The 21,562-nt window shown below is 33.8% G+C and overlaps 2 protein-coding genes across 2 annotated transcripts in view; one reads left to right on the forward strand and one right to left on the reverse strand.

Annotated features, from left to right (window-relative positions):
- The window catches only part of CLEC12A (C-type lectin domain family 12 member A), a 340,991-nt gene that overhangs the window by 69,859 nt on the left and 249,570 nt on the right, over positions 1 to 21,562 (forward strand). The gene's annotated exons all lie outside the window — the stretch shown is intronic.
- Positions 11,695 to 21,556, reverse strand: KLRD1 (killer cell lectin like receptor D1). The gene is made up of 6 exons (XM_082419221.1): positions 18,518 to 21,556; positions 17,091 to 17,183; positions 16,881 to 16,943; positions 15,282 to 15,433; positions 14,398 to 14,501; positions 11,695 to 13,583 (listed from the first exon to the last, which is right to left on the reverse strand). The coding sequence occupies exons 1-6, from the start codon at positions 18,522 to 18,524 to the stop codon at positions 13,463 to 13,465; spliced, it is 540 nt and encodes a 179-aa protein (XP_082275347.1). The 5' UTR covers positions 18,525 to 21,556; the 3' UTR covers positions 11,695 to 13,462.

Raw genomic sequence — 21,562 nt, forward strand, 5'->3', positions numbered from 1 at the left:
CAACATAATGTTCTTTGTCTTCACAATGAAAATAAAACATGTATATATTTATTTTTAAAAATCTGTAACTTTCAAAAATTAGAAAATAAGAGATACATAAATGAAATTATATATAGATATCCCAAAACAGATACCTTGTCAAAGTATTTTATTTAACTTTAGGTCATCATTTGATAGTGCCATCATTTTGAGTGTATACATAATATACACAGGACTACAAGAGAAATACTTTTTGACATACAAGTAGATTTGACTCATATACATTTACATGTATCAAGCAAAATAGTTAATTATCACTTCTCTCCTGCAATAAAATTATGACTCAGGGACTCTTCCAAAATTACCTGTTTTATTTACTTCCTTGTTAGAGGAGATATTTCCTGGACATCCTTCTGATTGAAATGACTTCTTATTCATTGAAGAGAATTCAGAAAGGTCAGTTTTAAACTCGAAAAGAAAAATAACTGGACACATTCTTATGTGTAAGACATTGTACTGAATTTGGAAATACAAAAATGATTAATGAAACATCACTTGCTTCAAATAACTCAAATTTGCAGAGTTGGATTAGCAGAGTCAAAATTATAAAAATCAAATTACAATATATGTACAGCAACTTCACACAGCAATCGATCACAGAAGAAAGAAAAATTGGTCTGATAACAGTGTAAGCAAGTTTTTCATAGAGTAAAAAATTTTTTAAAGGCATTTCTGGTAAAGGAAACATGAGAACAAATAGTAAGGCATTAAGTAATGTTCATGATATGCTTAAAAATGGACAATATTTTGATGTGTCTCTAAGAAATTATCTTAAGTTCTGTGCAGACAATATTATACTTTGTAAAGGAATAGAAATGATCAAAACACTGTACTATCTTCAACAGATTTCACTACGTGAGTAATGGAAAAGCAAACTTCTATTTCACGTTGTGACTTACACTCAATGGCTAAGTATCCAACAGACGAAAGAAGCCCCAGGCAGATGATCCACAGAATCACTGCAACGAATTTCCATGAAGAAGATGGATTAGGATGATCTGTAGAAAGATTTGAATAAAACTTGTGACATCAGCTTCTAAAGGTTTATTTAGAGTTCTTCTGTTTTAGGTGTAGTAAACTATACAACAACATAGCTCGCATCCTAAAAATAGAGAAAAGGAAGGTAATCTACAAAATCATAACTCATTTTGAGGGAATGAAGCAGCTGAATTTAGAAAGTGATCAGGTGATCTGAATTCTAAAGAGGTGAAGCCCCGCTTCCTTGGAAAGACAGGACACAAACTCTATTTCACCTTTGGCAAAGCATAGGAGGAATAGTGGCAGTCATAAAACAGTGAAGAATTTCAACGAATCTTCAAGGCTAAGAGCAGGCTATCATGAGACTTTAGAATCTCTTGTACCCATAGACTAATGGGAGTTCACACCCAACTGCCAATTATTCTCTGCTGGCTTCCACTGGGAAGCTTGAGAGAACCCCTCTCTCTGATGGGGGTCTACAGGATCTGCCAAAGTTTGTGGGTGTAGTGGGTAAATCTGGAGAGGACCATCTCTGCTCTGAGCCCTGCCTAAGTACAAGGTGGTTAATGTCTGTCCTTGAGGGACAAACATAAAACCCACCTGGTGCCATGGGTGTCCAGACTCCAGGACCCCCCAAAAAACAAACTGCCCCTGGGGAAGGATTAATAAATGTTCCACCACCTGCCACCTCACCCATTCTAGGAAGAGTTCACCTGCTACTGGAGGAAAAGGTAGAAATCTAACCCACCCTGTACCCTGCACTGACAATAGGCAAAAGCCACGTGCTTCTAGAGAAGGGACAGAAAACCATCTTCTGCCCGGGATCCTGAAATTGTACAGAGCAGAGGACCTCCGCTGGGGGAAATTGCCTCACACACAAAATCTACCAATACAGGACAGATGCCACAGCGAAAGGGACAGAAAATCCACCTGTCTGAGCAATAAATTCTGCACTGAGTAGAACATTTTTAAAAGATAAAACATTAAAAACCAGATCTGGAGATGGATCAGTTGTAATTTCCAGGCAGGGAATTTGAAATAACAATGATTGATAGGTTAAAGCATCTAGTGGGAAAGACGGAAACTGGCGTAAACGTATGGGACATTTCAGTAGAGATTTGAAACTTCTAAGTACATAATGAAAATAAGAATATAATCTGAATAGAAAACATGGAATCTGAGATGAATAACCTGCTCCAAGGACTTCTCAGTAGAGGTGACACAGCAGAGTTTACCTTTCAGATCCTCTAGGCCTTTGCTCCAAACTTTGATAATACATATATATCTTCTTAAACTCCTTAAACTTGAATTTCTTGACTTTGCATTCTTCCGAGTCTTTAATATTATCTAAACCTACTTGTCAAGGTGGAATCAGTGAAAAACAGTGGACCTGTGGCCAACCTGTATTCATCTGGCTGAATTCCATGTCTTTCACTTCAAATGTCAAATTTGTGCAAAACATTTATGTAATCGTGACAGCGAGCATATAAGTGAGAAAAAGTGTACGAGAGCATTTGGGTGGATAATATCAGGAGTACAATTTGGAGTACATGTTTGAGATTTCTATTAACATTCAAGAGATGATTTGGATTACAATACTGTGTAGTTAGTCTGGAATGCAGGAGAGAAATCCAAGTTTGACATAAATTTTGAGTCATTAGCAGTTAGATGATATTCACAGCCAAAAAACTAGGTGAATCACTAGGGAGTATATGTAAAAATGAAAGACAAGAGGGTAAGCTGAAACTACAGACAGTCCAATATTTAATGAATAGTGAAAGTAAGCATTTTATATCATGTGAAAACAAAAGCTATAGAGTAAACTTGCATTTTGTTAAAAGAAAATATAAGTTTATTTAAGTAATATATGGTATTATTTTAATGTTTTTATGTATGCACTCATATAATTATATATATGTAAAAATGATTTAAAAGGCCTATGTCCAAATTTTACTTATGTTATTTTTGGTGATATAATTAATGTCCCATGTTACCTCCTTTTTCTTTCTTTTTGGTAAATTATAATTTTGCATATTAATTATGTAGCACTTTGAGAATAATAATACCTGTAAGAAACTACTCTACTCTTCCCTCATATTTTTTCTTTATGGCCATGAATACATCACCAATATCTGGAAAAAAGTTTGACCTTTGCTTTATAAACAGTGAAACCTGAGGGCCAAAATTATCTTCAACTAACATTTCAAGAAATACTGATAGATTCTTGTTTTCACAATGTGAAGTGAAGCATTTACCATCACATACATCAATCCTTAGCTGTAGTTGCCTGAGTGAGGTATATAGCAAAGGTTGTATTTTAAGAAATTTAGTTAAAACTAGAAAAAGAAAAACATCCAGCTCCTTGTTGAAAAGTTAGTTGAGAGTCATCAGAGGAAGAAAAGGCCTTGAACTTCCCAGGTAAAGACTGACTTCCAACAATTACAGACTCCAGTGTCTGTAACATGCCATTTAACCACCATGTCTCTGCTTATGTTTGTATATTGGGTATAAAAAAGAAACTTACCTTGTGGAGTTCATTTGTAATTGATTTCCATATGTGAAAGCACTTTATAAACAGTGAAAAACTAAGAAATATTGTTAGGTAAAGGTAAATTTAAAAGACAGGATAATGACTCTAAATCATTCTGTTTTGACATATGGAAAAACAAGAACAATGGTGAAGTATGTCATTTTACATGTACTTATGCATATACACACAATTAATAATATCATCAATAAAGTGTTCCCAGACCATTAGATTTCCCATACAAATCTAATGGTAACTACATTGGTAAGAAGTACATACACTAGTAAGAGGAATAGTTCATGAGAGATAAAAAAAGAACACAATTTCTGAATCCATAACAGGCAGAGTGTATAAGGCATAAAAGGGCTTTTAAAAAATTGTTAACAATATATTAAGCAAAATTGAATTAATGAATTCATCATTAGCCACATGGTAAATGTGTATATCATACATAACATTGTAATAATTAACAATCTAAAAAATTGGAAAGTAACCAATTGAGGCCCTAGTTAAAAATAATACATCTTAGCCAAAGTCATGAATATCCATTTCATGTAAGAAAAAATAGAACTAGCGCATTAATACACAGCACACTTCTAATCATTCCACTTATTAATTTAAAACATCCAAGGAATGCAAATTAGCAACAGGGAAAATACAAATTAAAGAAAATTTCAAATGATAGGAAGATAGTCAAACTCCGTATAGTCATACATACCAGTAAAGTAATAGCACTGCAGCGTGTGTGTGAGAAGCATGACACTTGAAAAAGATACACTTCGAACACACTAAGTTAGCAAATATATAAATCAGGAAAACAAGAAAAATAATCCAAGTCACAGCAACTGTGTTAGAATAGTGAAATTACCTCTACATTTTATCACTTCTCTATTTCACAAATATCCTATTATATAGTATTGATATCTTAAATGACAGAAAATGATAAAACATATTTCAATCCCCAAATATTTTACTCATTCTAAAAATATTGATGTAATGTTTACAACATAGTTAAAATTATGGACTCTCATAGGGAAAAAGTCAGTCTTCCCTCAAAAGTGCTTATTTTCCTTGTTTAGTAAAAGAAAAACATTTAGGGACTTCCCTGGCGGTCCAGTGGTTAAGACTTCGCTTTCCAATGCAGGGGGTGCGGGTTCGATCCCTGGTCGGGGAACTAAGATCCCACATGCCTTGTGGCCAAAAAACCAAAACATAAAACAGAAGCAGTATTGTAACAAATTCAAGAAAGACTTTAAAAAAATGGTCTACATCAAAAAAAATCTTTTAAAACAAAAGAAAAACATTTAAATTATGTGTGTGTGCATATGAGCATGATAATGCGTAATTTTATATATTTTTAAGTGCAATTTAAGATAAAGTGTAGAAAACACAAAATGCATTGATGTTTAAAACACAAAAGACCTCTTCTCTTAGGAGTTTCAAGTCTTTGCCTTCTCTGTGGCTAAGATGATGGCTGAAGTTGCAAATCGGAGTAAGTTACACCATCATCACTCATTACTGTAGGGCAGAGATACATGAAAATAAACAGAAAAATACATTTTAAATTCATGTAAATTATGAAATCCATAAGTAAAATTGGTATTGAATAAAATAGTGTTGGGAATGAACTTGAATAACTAGTGATTAGAATATAATTACAAATATGAAAATATTTTAAGATTGAAAAAATATTATTTTCTAAGTGTTACTTAATGAGTTGGTATATCACTTCTGGTCTTCTTAATATTGTCTATTCACAATTGCAAATCTATAAATGTCATTTACTGATAAGTAAAAATGCAAAAGATGATCTGATGGCTTTACTGAACTCTGTCAACTGAAATTTATCTTTACAGCCTGGCATTCACATTCTTCCACAATTTCACTTGTTCCAGCTTTCTTTTCAGTCTCATCTTTCACTTCGACCTATTTCCATTTTCCCCACAATTCCACTGACACTCTTGTTCTTTTTCAACATACCATAAGCACTTCTCCAATCTCAATGTTTTGCTCAAATTCTTCCTTCTCTAGTACATTTTCCTCCTGTATTTGCTGATTATAATTTTAGTTTGTTCAATCTGTAAATCAAATTCCACCACCTTTAATAAAACTTCCAGATCCTTCAATAACAATTCACCTCTTCTTCCAATTATTCTCATTATTCTTCATTTGTCACCATTCCATTAGTTATCTCCTCCTATCTTTCTTTCATTAAGGTCTCCCCACTGTATTATGAATTTCTTGATACATCTTATGATTCTTTGTTACTGCTGCAATTGTTTATTAGATTTCTATACAAAGTATAAAAAAGTTAAATTTATCTTCAAAACTAACGTTTTGTGTACTAAATAAACTCTAATTCGAGAAAAATTTGAAAAATATTTTTCCTGATTAAAACATTTTAGAAAATTTGATAGGAATCTATGTGAAATGTTTTTACTCTCATACTAAAGGATAATATACCCAAGTTATTCATAGTCACAAAACACATCTATGAAAAGGTTGATTATGCTGTACCCTGGTGAAATTTTGTATTTCATTTATTTTCTTTAAACCTCTATTTTATACCACTTAACAATGTTATCATAAAATGTCATATCTAATAATAACAGTGATAATAATAATGAAATTACTAAAAATAAATAATAATTAGAATAGTTTCTTTAAGACTACTCGAGCTCATTTGATTTCCCTCCTAGCAGCTTTTTTTTTCTTCAACTCTTTCTCCCTTCCTTTCCTCTCTGTCCCCTTTCCCCACTCTGTCACTCATACTTTTATTCCCTTTTCTCTCAAATGATATATATATAGAGAGAGACATATAAATATATAGATATACATATTAATCATACGATTAATCAAAGATTAATCATAAACTCATTAAGGGAACTTGGTTTTAGGGAGACTTGATTTCACTCACTAACAGCCAAATGGAAGAAATGCATAGGACAAAGTATGTGTAAAGGCCAGGGAGCTTCCACACCCTCTCTGGACAGGTGCACCACCCTGCCAGCATATGGATGTGTTTACCAACCCAGAACCTCTGTGAATCTCTTTGTTGAGGGTTTTTGTGGAGGCTTCATCATGTAGGCATGGTTGATTAAATCACTGGTTATTGGTGATTGAATTCATGTCCAGCCCTTCTTCCCCTTCCTGTAGGTCTGAGGGTGGGGCTGAAAGTTCTAACTTTCTAATCCATATGGTTGGTTCCTCAGACAACCAGCCCTAGTTATCCAAGAGTCACCTCATTAGCATAAATTTAGAAATGGTTGAAAAGGGCTTATTACGAACCACAAAAGATGCTCCTTTCACATTTCACTCAGGAAATTATGAGGGTTTTAGAAACTCTGAATCGGGTACCAGGGAGGGAGACCAAACATACATTTCTTATAATATCACAGTATCACAGATAATATATATTAGCAAACTGTTGTATACATTTTCAGCTCTGAATTTATTTTAAAAATCCACATTTTCATTCAGAAAGAGTGAGACGAATAAATCATTGACATCATTTTTCTTTTCTGAAAAGTGAGGATAGAACTTCCCAAGTTAGTAGATCACATGAAGCACTGAAATAAAGTTGTTGTGTATTATTTGGTGTCAATCTTCATTTAAATCTGTGTTGAGGTAATTGCTAAGAAAAGAGGTATGGTGAAAAAAATACTATGTATTTAACATATAAAATTAAGATCAGAATATTCATAAAATAATTTACTTTATAATTTCAAGTGGCACAGAAATCTCCTCAATATTAAAAGGAGGGATTCCCTGGTGGCGCAATGGTTAAGAATCTGCCTGCCAATGCAGGGACACAGGTTCGAGCCCTGGTTTGGGAAGATCCCACATGCTGCGGAGCAACTAAGCCCGTGCGCCACAACAAGAGAAGCCACGGCAATGAGAAGCCTGCTCACACAACGAAGAGTAGCCCCCACTCGCCGCAACTAGAGAAAGCCTGCGAGCAGCAACGAAAATCCAACACAGCCAAAAATAAATAAATTAAATTAATTAATTAAAAATAAAATAAAATGAATTCCTTCAAAGATATTCAAATTGTAATACATCTTAGCCTAAGATACAAATTGATCCATTTTACCTACTCCAGAAATAGATAATTGATTGAAAAAAAGCAATTATTATTCCTCCTGCACTTACTGGACTATTTTTAAAATTAAATTATTATACATGATTATTTACATATATAACAATATTTGCTTCCACATTTTTATTTTGAAACAATAGTGCTTGGTATGTACATTATGAAGTCCCTTAGACATAAAATACATACGTTTTAATGATACTGAGATTATTTTACTTTCATGGCATCACAGCATTCTATTTCTATGTTTTTAGATGTATATAAGTGTTGATTTATCATTGCTTCTTGGATTCTCCCTAAAATGCTATATACACTCTATATGATATCTTTAATTTTATCCCTACTTTATAAATCTTTGAGGTGTTTTATGCCAGTTTTGTAATGAGTATTTCAAGGTACAGGGATTCAAGAGACAAATTTTTTTCTAAGATAGCTATTCATTTAGTATCTGAATTAGAAACCAGGTCAAAGTATTCAACTTACTTGACTAGTTTGTTTTCCTAGATAAGCTGCCTACCAAAGGAAAATGTGTAAAATCAGGATTAAGTACATACTTGTCATCCTTGCCTTCTGGTTGAAGTATAATGAAATTCTAAGTAGCACAGAGAACCCAGCTCTCTGTTAAACTTTTTTCTTCATTAGCAAAATATTGTACTAACGGTTGCATCTGTACTCAATCCACTTTCTGGACAAGCACAGAAGCCAGAGTCTACGAGTGGAAAATAAAACATGATTAATAATATTGTTATTTTCAACATTTTTCACTGGTATTTACTCAATCAAAAACCACTTGTTATTTGTTCATTTCTATCAACAAACATTAATTGAGAAACTACTATATGCACTGCAGTGTGAAGTGCTAAGGGGATATGACTAAATAAGTCAGACACGATCTTTTACACCATAATATAAAGGATAAGGTAAAGGGTAAGATAATAAAATTACCAATAATTTATTAATTACAATAAGTTATTCTTATTAATTACAATAAGTTACTATAATTAATAACTTATCAATTATAATAAGTTATAATTGATAACTTAATAATTAATAATAATAAGTTATTCTTGTGGAAAACATTACAAGAATCATAGTTTGCTAAAAAAACAAAAACATGTAGCAGAGAATGAGATGGGCGTGCTTAGGAGAATGCCTTTTAGGAAGTGACCTACAAGCTGAGCTCTTAAAGGTGAATAGGAGTTAAACAGAAGGGGAAGTAAATGAGAAAATTTTAACAGGCAAAGGAAACAGCATTTTCACATTTCCTGAGCTGGAAAAGAACCTTGTGTATTGATGAATTTTTTTTATTGGTAAATAAACTAAGAAAAGAAATATATTTGTGCACCCTTAATTAGGTAGTTTAGTGGTGGAATTTTGATGGATGTTCAGAAAGTGTTTTTATTTTCCTCCAAAGGTTGATAGATTAAAAAAAAATTAGCTGAAATTCTGGTAACATGATATGCTAGTGATGGTGTCTTATTTACTTTTCTCTCCTTAGTACCCACAAGTCACAGTATATGGTAAGAACTCAAGTGTTGCCATATGAAATTTGCTGAATTTGCTGAAGCGAGTCATGAAAGAAGTGTTACATGATCACAAGAGTGAGGAACAATTGCAGGAAGCATTCAGGGAAAGAAAGAATTCATGTAGCAATTGGATTTTGAACTGGATAAGAAGGACTTGGAAATGCCCAAATATTTGTACCTTTTCCTGAGTCATGTAGTTAATAGCAGGAGCAAAGGAAAAGAGTTAGGAAAGCCTCAAAAGCTATGAGCAATCACAGGCTGGTAATCAGAATTCGCTGTAACATTTGTGGTATTTTGTTTGTAATCTGTTACATAATCATACGCAGGCAGAAAGGAAACAAGCTTGCATATCAAGCTCATATTTCCATTATTCATTAACATACAGATGTTAAACATTTACTATCATCCTTACATTAGAGAACGTTAAAGTTGGACCCGCCTACAATGAAGAAAGAGAAGGTTTATTACTGTTATATTCCCTCGTGCTCCTGAGTGGTGGAGTAGAGGAAAACCTCTATTTTCAGATTTAAACCAACCACTGGGGTTGGTTTTCAAATATTTACAAATATTGAAACCTACATGGTGATGGTGGTTCCTGGAGAGGATATTGCCTGGAAAATGTGTTTAGAAAACGCTGTAAGAAAGCATTAGATGTTTACGTGATTAGGTTCAAGTTTCAAGAAATACATGAAATTTTAAGAATGTTATATATTGGTGAAATAAAACCTTTATGGTAAAAATGCTTCTGAAAAGGTTTGAGTCTCAAAAAGCTTCTCTGGAAGAAAATTAACCACTTTTAAATGAGTCATGCCGTAATTCAACACAAGGTGCAGCACTCCTAGAGTCTCAGGAATAAACCTTAATGGAACAGTCTGAGAAGATGCAGAGGAAGAAAGAGAAGAAAGAATCAGTTAAGGGATGGAGGTCTTAAAAATGGAAACCACTGGGGGAGAATTCAAAAGGCTCTGGGATCTGTGTAATAAATATATGGATGTGTCTTTTAGTCTTTAAGTCGTTTACTTGATACATAGCCATTTGAGCAATGAAACACTGGAAAAGGAAGATGTTCTGTTCAGACCCCTAACTCCATAATTTTTAAGTGGAGTACTTTATTCTTCAGTGAGATTATTTTTACGTTTTCTTATCTACCTCCATCAGAGGAGTGTGAAGTGCTCAGGGGATATGACTAAATAAGTTGGACATGATCCTTTACACCATATTATAAAGGATAAGGTAAAGGGTAAGATAACAAAATTACCAATAATTTAGAAATCTGGAGTAAGAAAGCAGCAAGCTACCTCAGTTATTAACTGAGCATCTGCTATGTTCTCATTTCTGTTTTATATGCTTGCTTTTCAAGTACATTTTTTACTTCTCAGAAAATTCACAAGGTAGATATTCCCAATGTGTAGATGAAAAATTGAGGCTCTGATAATAAAATTATTTGCTCAAAGCTTCAAAAATAGTCAAAATTGAACTAAGAATTCAAATTCAGCTTTGTCTAAACCTCTAGCACTTTTAGTGACTGCTTATGGGGAGGAAAGGGGAGCTGTGGGTCTCAGTCCTACAACCACAAGGAACGAAATTCTGGCCAAAGGCTGAATGAGCTTGGAAGAGGACTCTGTTTCAGGTAGAATACTGCTTGGCCAAGACCTTGGTTCCAGCCTTGTGAGGCCCTGAACAAAGAACACAATTAAGCCGTGCTTAGTTCCTGATCCGTAGATAGTGTGAGATAATAAACGTGTTGTTTTAAGTTTCTAAATTTAGTGTAATTTGTTATGCACCAATACATAACCCATATTACATACATTCAGGGCAATGGATAACACATTCAAAGCAACAGGATGAAATTAAGAGAGAATAAACTGACTTTTGGCAATATTATTTTGTTATATTGTGTGTTTTTTACAAATTTCCTTACCCTCTTCCTTTTCTTCTATATCCAACATTGAGATAGTCATTCAACAAGATCCTTTCATGTACATTAGCCCATTTCATAGCAAAAAACAGAGAGAAAAAGAAAAATAAGTGTCTATATTCCAGAGAATATATCAGAAATGTCATATCAGAGGGAAAAAATATTTTGTGCAAAACCTTTCTATAAAAAAAGTTGTTCCCATCCCAAGGACTACAAAGATATTTTCAGGATGAAGGAAAGCAGAATGCAGGTAAGAGTGGGAGAAAAAATAATAAAAATGAAATGGGTCAGATGGTCCTGGATTGAGTGTGATTAATATGATGGGGCCAGAAGTGAGAAGGACACTGCCATGGGTGACCAGTACTCTTCATTCAAATCAGCACTTTCCATCATAAAGCCCTGAAATGATATGGGAGCTTAAAAAACATCTGAGCTATAATTGGGTGGCAACAGGAATTTTCTTCCCTCAGTGGAGACAATTTTGACATAGATTACTCTCTGAAATTAGACATCATCCGTCATATTTAACACCTTCCGTTCCCTCATTGTTCTTGCAACATTGTAATAAATGTTCATGAGTTCTCAGAAAAAAAAAAAAAGGCTGATTTGAACCTATACTTTAATGCGGCTAAATAAACACAGTTGAGAGTCATCCTGGACAAAAATTATGAAAATAGACTATCCTTGGTTCGTTACAGAGAAAACCACTCTAGGTAGGAAACAACAAAGAAACACACAAAAAACTCAGAGGAAATTTTTTGTGGGAAGAGGACAGATTGATGGGACAGTTGGAACAGAAAACTATTTATTTTCATTATAAGCTTGCCTATAATGTTCTTTTTAAATTCAATTAAACTATATTATTATGAAAATCACATGGACAGCAAAGGCAAAACATTTCAAATATCTAGAAAGTGCAATGCATGTTCGCTTAGTCCAAGTTAAACATTTGAAAGATGTTATAGTCTATCCTGAATTTTGCATAGTACAACTTAAGTGCATTTTTCCTAAGTCAACCTGCATACAAGAATGTGAAGAGTTCAAGTTGTAGTACTATTATATTTATATTTTGAGAAATAAAACATAAGAGGTTCTTTCCTCTTCCTGACTCTTTGTATTTTAAAAATCAACTTTGGGTTCCTAATTATTATTATTTAATTAAAATATAAAACTAGAGAGCAAATATAGATGTCAATACACAAATTTTTAAGATGTAGATGCAACAATTAAAAAAAGGGAATTGGCTTTTGATATCTGTGAGGTTGGGAAAATCTCTTCCAGGTCAGATGGGCATCAGAACTCATTGTGTTCCCACCCCTTTTTTACCTATTTAGAAATCCTTCAATAAAATGAGCTAGCCCCTCCTCCACCCAAAAAAAAAAAAGGGTAATTATTGGGTTGGCCCAAAAGTTCGTTCGGGTTTTTCCGTAACATCTTACAGTATTTCGTTTTTGGTACATACTTTTAGGAAAAGGCTTTGGGGACTGGCTAGAGATTAAAATCTTCAATGTACATGTAAGAATGGCTTTTTTTACTGATGGATAAGCATAAGGCAAGAAAGATATGTGAGGTAAAGAAATAAGTATTATAAATTTATGCGATCAGGGCTTAGATGCCCTTTCCTCTTGCAAAATATGAAAGCAATCACGTGAGACCATATATTTGGCCAAAGACTTCCAACTGTTCTGCAGAACTCTGTAGCATCAAGAGAAGACACACAAATGTGTTCCCCTCTGAGGCCAGGTGATACATATGAAGAAGCTATTATATGGCACTTTCAACTCTAAATTAGAACATGTAGATGTATAGATATCCAGAAAGAATTAAAAAAGAACACTAAAATTATTTTTACTTCCAGAAAAAGAGAGATGAGGATGGGACTTCTCAATTTAGTACACCATACAAAGGACTGATATGATGTGATATATATTATTTGGCATAAATTAAGTTTTATTTAAATTTCTGCAGAGAGAATTTCCAAGAATATATGCATAAACTATTAAATTCACTATTTACCATATACATTAATATTCATGAAATTATTTGTCTTGACTATAATTTTAGGTGTAGGCACACATTTCATCAATTTTAAGACACATGGCAAAATTAAAAAATTATAACTATATATGATGATGGATGTTAATTAGACTTAGTGTCTAGTTATTGTTATGTTTATACTTGAAGCTAACATAATGTTATATGTCAATTATATCTTGATAAAAAATTTAAACACGTTTTCAAGTATATGAAAATTATATGATTGATAAGACACAATTTGAAACATTTTACAGATCCCAGAAGTAGGTAGTTAGTAATATATGTTACCATTCTAAGTATACTGAATCTTCATTGCACACCTCTTCTGCCCCAAGAAACATCTAAATAAGCTGTTGCTTACAGATATAACGATATTTACTTCCACAGTCCACATCCGAAACACTTCCGCTTGGGCGATATATTATGCAGTTCTTTAGATTAGGATGGTGAAGGGATAGAAATCTGTAATGAAGAAGAATTTTTTAATATATTAGGAAAAGGAAATGAGAACGTTCAAGGATGATGCTTTTGTTAAACGATAGAACTATAGAAAATTTAAAATCATTTTAATGAGATATTACCACATTGAGTCATTATCTTTTTTTCATTCAAGTCAGTTTTTACAGTTTCAGAGTGCAGTGTTACAAAAACTCAGCTATTGCATCAATAATCAATAGCAATGAAGTTGGGGATTTTTTTGTTTTTGCTGTTGTTTTTAATGGTTTTGATATGTTATATACTTTACTTCTAAGATGCATCTGCTAATCTAGTCTAGGGAAAAAATCAGAGCATAAAACCTGTCATTGTATGATACTGTAAATCCCACGTTTATGAATGAAAATGAGATTTGAAGATTACAAATACACAGAAAATAAGCCCAGAATGTTTGAAATATGGGATGATGCGGAGAATATTGGGCTCCACCAGAATAAGGAAAATAGTGGATATACTCTTTTCTCTGGACGGCTTTTGTGTATGTGAGAATCTGTACATGTACATACATATCCAAGTGCTTGTACCAAGGCAGGAAATAAAAGCATACATCAAAAGCTCTTTTAGAGTCACAAGTACACTAACTTCATGTCACTTGAGCATACACTTGGGTGTTGTGGTTGGGACTAAAATTGTTATTCTGTTGTATCGATTCTCTTTTCTGTATTCTCATGTCCTAAACAGGATATCTTACCTACAGTGTTCCTGGATGTTACGTTCTCTGATCAGATCTAAGGATAAACTCAAAAAGAACAGAAAAAGGTTTTGAATGCCAGAAACTTACAGATCTTGGGAGAGAGTAGAATTATCCTCCCACAACCAGGCATGACGTTCTTCACTGTAAGAGAGTCCAATCCAGTAATAATAGGAACTGGAGTTCATAAAATGCTGTTTGGAAACAAAGGCCAATATATTAACCTATTTTGAATCTATTCTAGGGATCATGTACTTTTAAGAAAGTCAGTGTCCAGTATTCAGATTCAGTTTTTCAATTATACAAACTAAAATCAGTTTTAACTTTTAATTTAGGAGGTATAGTCAAGTCACATGCCTCATATTTCTCATTCATCAAGCCCATTTATTTATGGAGGAAAACATACCACAAAATCTCACTTCTTGAAAGAATGAAAAACGTCATAAAGGGAATTAGAGCTTTCATGGAACACTTCCTTCACTGGGGATCAACAATCAAATTTGATCTCAAATCAACAGTATCTTGAGGGATAAATCTTAGCACAGGTTCTGCATGGAGCTAGAGAAAATTTTCACTTTTTCTTAAGAGTTGGGTAATTGTTTTATAATATTCTTCATATTCATTCCATGTTATATCCAAGAGTGATAACAAAAGCTATATAATTACAAAATAAATTATAAATTCAATTAATGCGCTAAAAATTCAAAGTTCTTTGAATAAAAATAATGATCTATTATTTATTCTTTGAATTCTCTCTAAAAAGTTTCTTGTACTTTATCTGTCACGTTCCTATAATGTAAATCTTTGAGAAATTTTGTGTAGATTTTATGACTGTTTCAAAGTATAGGAAATTAGCTCAAATATAACTGCCTATTTACTATCTGATTAAAGACTTGCATCAAAGTATTCAGCTTACTTAGATAATATTTTCCTAGGTCAAAAAAAATGTAGAAAAATCGGAATTAAATACATGCCAGTTCATTTCTCTTTTGTATCTGAAGTAGACTGGAATTATGCGAAACACAAAAATTTCTACTGTCTTTCCATGTTTTTACTTCATTAGAAATGAAGTAACAGTTACATTGGTAGCCAAGCCACTTTTCTTGGCAAGAACAGCAGCCAGATCCTAAGAGAAAAAACAAAACATGACTTGATGACATTGGAGATTCAGTTTTTCTCAGTGCTATTTATTCACTTGTTATTTAATTTTTTCTACAGCTATTCTTTGAGAATTTACTGCATACACCACAGTTCAGGGGATATTAATCTGAATGACTCAGACATGACCCTTCTTCCTCATGAAGATTATATTCTAGAGATAGAGACAGAATTATACAAATTTCAGTCATTTATGAATTATATTTAATGATAACTTGTGTAAGTATACACAAGAAATTCAGTATGTTAAAATATTGTGTAGCAGGGTATAGGATGGGGGGCGGTTAGAAGAACCTTTTATGAGGAAATGACCCAAAGTTGATCTCTGCTGTGTAATTAAAAGTGAACTAGATAAAAGAGATATGTAAAGGAGGAAAGCATTTTAGCATATTTCCCGAGTCAGAAAATAATTCTGGATATTTTATTTCAAAATGAAGTTAATAAAGCACTTAGCTTGAAGTCTGACCATCCAGTTTACTAGTGATAGTGTCTTCAACATTTACCATCCTCAGTGATAAAAGTCATATTATGTGGTAAGCACTCAAATCTTTGTCAAATGAATGGTGCTGAGATTGTAGAGTTGAATGGTGGCTACCAGGGGCTGGGATGTGGGGGAAATGGGGAGCTGTTGGTCAAAAGGTACGAGCTTCCATTTAGAAGATGATTAAGTTTTGGGGATCTACTGTGCATCATTGTAACTAGAGTTAACAGCACTGTATTATATACTTGGGAGTTGCTACAAGAGAGCTTCTTAAACATTCTCACCACAAAAAGACATGATAGTTGTGTGACGTGATGGAGGTGTTAGTTAATGCTATGGTGGTAATAATATTGTAATAAGTGAATCATTGTACACTTTAAACTTACACGATGTCATATGTCAATTATATCTCAATAAAGTTGGAAAAACGCTGAGGGAAAAAAGATATGAATGAAGTGCTATATGAACACAGAAGATGGTGAGACATCATTTAGGAAAAGATACGTTTAAAAACTTGGACTTTGAGCTGACGTTCACTGGTTAAGTAGAGTTTAGAATTGCAGAAATCTCTGTGCTTCTTTCTGAGTTATGGAAGAAGCGGAGGTAAAGGTAAAGAGGTATCAAAGTATGGGTTATGAAACACAAGCCGGCACTTAGGATCAGCTACAATATTTACTGTAATTTGCTTTTGTTACTTAAACATGAGCAGTCACATAGGAAAAATAGGTCACTTCAGGCTAATATTTTCCTTATTACTTCATATATAAATGACACACATTCAATGTAATTTAATAAATTCTTAAGTTAGCAATAAAATGAGACTATCCTATAATTTCTGTTACTAAGCATAATATCCCTTCATGCTTCTGTGTAAGAAAAACAAGAATATTTCATTCTCTACCAGCACTAAAGTTTTCCAAAGTATGGAACCCACCTTCCCGGAGATCTGTGGAGGGTCCTGGAGAGAATGTTGGCTGAACACTTTGTTTAGTAAATGCTGTAAGAAGTGATTAGAAATTTACTTCATCAGACACAGGTTTATGAAATAACAAAATATTATGCATTAGCAAAATGAAACCTTTACTGTAAGACAGTTTCATCACAATTTTGATCTTTTTATATAGTCTTGACTAGAAAAACTTACAATTTTTCAACAAAACTCCCAAAGCAGCCACCAACAAAAGGCACATTACTCCTAAGACCCCAGAAATCAGCCTCCATGGAGTGGTCTGAAAAGCTATAAAGAAAGAGAGATAGGATAAAGATTTAAAGAACAAACACAGGAGCTGAAGTTCTTAAAAGCAGAAACCAGTGAGAGAACCCAAAAAGTTCCTTGGTTTAATAACCCAATCATTTTGCCAATGAAATGTTGGAAAATGAAGACATTCCATTCAGAACTCCACCCAATACCAAAAATTTTATATGATGAACTTTATTCTTCAGTGAGATTATCCATACCTTTTCCTCTTTATCAGCTCTATCTTATCAAACTGTACTTACCATTTATTTTTTAATTTGACAAAGAAGCTTAGAGACCTGTAGTAAAAAGAGATCAACAGGCACCAAGTTTGGTCTTGTGGGCTGATATAACAAACTCTTATTTTTGTAACAGCAACAAAAAAAATCACAAGATAGAGAATCTGATTGCCATTAGGTAGCTGAGAAAATGTAGGATCCATTAATAATGTTATTTTCTCAAGGAATCAGAGCTATTAAGTACCCAAGTCAGAAATCAAATGAAAGTTTGCCTAGACCCAGAGTCTTTCATTTAACATATTCCATCATTGTTACAATAATATCAATACTACTTGCGAGTGTGTCCTTCTGCTAATCTCAGTGTATTCACTACACTGAGAAATGTCAGGCTGCTCATAGCTTTGTAGAGGCTGTACCGTGAAGAGAAGACACGGTGTGATGAGAGGTTCCCCAACCGATGTAGCGGTAATAACTTGGGAACCTGAGTTCATTTCACAGTACATTGAATTATGATACGTAAAAAACCACTTTTTTACAGGAATCATTTTTTACATGTATTACATCTTCTCATACCAAAAATTACTTGCTCACAGGCTTTTCCCCTAACATAATTTAGCATCAGGAGATTCTGCATTAATATTAGTGCACCAAAGGGTGTTGTCATTCACAACAGTCCAATGTGTCAAACTGTTAATCTGGGTGGTTTTGGGGATGTCACAACACAAATGGTAAATTAAAAAAAAAAACAAAACACTTTTAAACATTTTGTTGATAATATTTAACATTCTCTATTTATTTTCGTGCTAGAATTATGTTGTTTATATTTTTCCTGGTAAATTCAGATTCCAATCAGAATTTAGAGCTATCCCTGTCAGAATCCACTCTTTAAACCTGTTGGAAAAATCTTTACAAAAGCATTTCTAAGTTACAGAATGAAGAATCAGAAAAATGAAATTAAAGTAGAAAGTGCAGATACACGGGAAGGCTAAAAATGTATACTTTTTTCTTAAAGCGTTGCCTCAAATTAGCCATACCCACAAGATATTTGTCCTGGTTATTTTTATTTTTTCATTTTATGACTTGGGCTGCACGTACCTGCCATGTGAGATGCTGTTCCAGTGTCGATGCAGGAAAGGCACGATGGCTGCTTGTTCAAGAAGAACTGGGTTAGATCACGGAGCTGAGCTGGAGGCTGAGGAACCTGAAAGTTGTGTATGAAGAAATTTTTTAAAAAAGAAAAATTGTGTATTCAAGTGTGCTTGCATCATCTGCTGATGAGACATGGATGTGTAGTATGAACAAGAAGCAGTAAAATCACTATCTTCTAAAATGTTTCCGGAACCACAATACAGGAAATTCTCACTGAACTTGTGCAATGCGCACCCTTTGACTATCACAAAAGAAGGTGAGAGGAAGTTTTTTTAATGTTGGAACATCAAAGTCATCTTAAAAAAAATTACTTGGAAAATGGAAAATATAAGCAAACCCAAGGTAAATTTACTTGGTATAATAAAATTCCACACATAATTTTCCTCTTTTAATAATGAGAAATGTCTATTATTTACCGTATGCCAAACATAGTTTAAAGCACTCGGCGTATATTAGCTTATTTATCCCTGAAAATGACTTAATAATAAAGATATATAAATATACATGTTTTACCAATGAGAAAAGTAAGGTGTAGTAAAGCTAAGTACTAGAAAAAGGTCACTTACGTTTGAAACCCTCGTAGTCTTTCTCTAGAGCACCTATGTGATATATTTCAAATTAAGCCTATCTCTCTGTGTCTATATGTTTTGTTGATTTTCATTTATTTTCTTTAGTACAGAGTGGTTGGAATTTTCCGACTCTCATTCTGTGCTTCTGATTCCTGCCTCATTAACTCAAGTATGGAAGGCAAAGATAAAAAAGGTAGAATCAGACGGACTTCCCATTACCGCCCCATACACACACACACACACACACACACACGCACACTATGACTGCCTCAGCTGCCCTAAGCCCACACGTAGTGCCTCATTCACAACAGCCTTAAGAAGTTTCATTTAATCTTGACTCTCCTTATTTTTACTAATATGTTAATTATTATAATCATTTACAGTGTTATTCAGATAATACAGAGATAATTCAAGTTATACATTTTTGTCCTCAGAAGCGTAACCTTAACAGTGGGAATTTAAAAAGAGGGGCAGATAGGCAGATTAAGAGTCGAGAACAGAGACCTTGATCTACGATTAAGAGTCAGGAAATACAACCTACCATTCATCCCCACACAAAAAATAACTCCCAAGTTTTTTTGTTATTTATATTGTTTATTTTTAAGCATTATGATATTACCATAGATGAGCCCTTTTGTAAAAGACAGCCTTTTCAACTAAAAAGAAGAAGAGAAACAAAAAACCAGAACTGTGATTTGATTTCTTGGTTTCCATGAAGCTAAAAGTTTTCCATCTTTTTAACTTGCACTGTGTGCATGGGGCTGCTTTCACTGAATCACCAAAATAGCTAAAACATAGATCCTTCCTCGAGAATGTGAAAATTCTTCATCCAGATTTTACACAAATCCAAGTTGAAAGAGGTGATATAAATGAAACTGTGCCTTCTTAAAGTCTATTTTTTCTGTTTTAATGTACAAAGCTGAACTAGCAAAAACTCCCTAATTTTGTTCATTTTTTGCTCTCTGTCTCTATCTTAGTTCACTAACTCAGAAGTCAAAATCCATCAAAGATGTGTTCAGTCCAACAACTCTAAGCTCAAGTCACAAATAAGATAACTGAATACACACATGCACACACACACAAGATATAGATAGATAGGTAGAGATACATGATATGTACGTGTGTGTGTGTGTGTGGGTGTGTATGTATGTATGTATATATATATATATATATATATATATAAAACTCCCTTTAATTCTTTCTGAACTGTCGACCCTGGTTGATTGGTCCATTTTTGCACATAGGCAGTTGAATTGTTTTTGTGTCAGTTTCTCTACTATTTATCTCCACTTGGAGCAGAAGTTTTCATTTCCCCACCCATATCCCTCGGAATATTTGTAAACTATGGCCAATCAGGATCTGCAACTCTGTGTCTGCAGACTTTTTCCTCCTGGAACTGCTGAAAGCTTTGCTGCTCTCACACATGACAGTCCAGAAGTACTAAGGAGTTCTCACCTAGATGGCCCTCAGGCAACGAATCTCAGGATTTGGTGTAGTTCAGCAACTTTGACCTGAATGTGAAGCAATTTAGAAGATTGTGTTTTTTCCTATTTCCCAGAATCTTTCAACAGTGTTGGGTTCCAGTCTCCTCCTCTAGTATCTAGATTAAGAGAATGACCTATAGTGTGTTCTGCCTTCCCTTTCCTGTATCAACACTCCCTACCTTTATCCACCACAAATCCCAAATAAACTTTTCACTCAAACCTTTATAGGGGTCTGTTGCAGAGAGAACTCAGATGGAAATTCCACTGAAATGTTCAGCTTCACTTACATGTTTGTTTGTTAAATGTTAGGTGTCCTTCCAGAAAATGCATGTCTCTCTGCAGGATCTCCTCTGCCCTAGTGTCCATTGCAGGCAAATACAATTTTTCTTCCCTGTAATTTACTACTGCCCTTGCTCAAAGCAAGTAATGACTCCAATAACTAAAAGATCATTCAAACCTGAACAAAGAGCTGGGGAAAATAAATGAATGTCAGTTTAATTATAAACAGTGAGGTCTTTTCCCTGCCTAACAATGTATAACTAAAATGTTCCAGAACACAGTAATAATATATATTCCAATGGTCCAAAATGAGAAATCTACTTTGATCTCATGACTTGGAAAATGTGTGCATTCTCTGAGTGGAAAGAAAATTGCTAGCATCAAGTTGCAAATTATTCTCCTTTAAAAGGAGGGGAGGGATTCCCTGGGAAAAGAAAAAAAGGATTCTGATCTGATAAAATCTCCTTGGAAACACGTGTTAATGACAAACCTACTAGCCAACACTAGTGGGTTTTGCTTGCCAAAATCCTTATCATGGACTGTTTTTAGGAGGATGTATTAGATTGCCTAAAATGATTTATGGTCAAAACAAAGTAAAATAAGAGATGGAATTGGGATCTATTGGTTTATGGAGCATGGCTTCCTAGAAAAATGTGTCA

Source organism: Balaenoptera physalus, assembly GCF_965194825.1.
Source record: "Balaenoptera physalus genome assembly, chromosome: 13".
NCBI classification, from domain to species: Eukaryota; Metazoa; Chordata; class Mammalia; order Artiodactyla; family Balaenopteridae; genus Balaenoptera; species Balaenoptera physalus.

Bases quoted from the DNA above. Each gene is read 5' to 3' on its own strand.
- KLRD1 (XM_082419221.1), bottom strand. The intron at 15,434-16,880 runs GTGGGTTCCATA...TTTTTCTCTTAG, and splicing joins CTCCACAGATCTCCGGGAAG to GATCTGGCTGCTGTTCTTGC. The intron at 14,502-15,281 runs GCATGTATTTAA...GTTTCCAAACAG, and splicing joins TACAAAAGAGAAATGAACTG to CATTTTATGAACTCCAGTTC.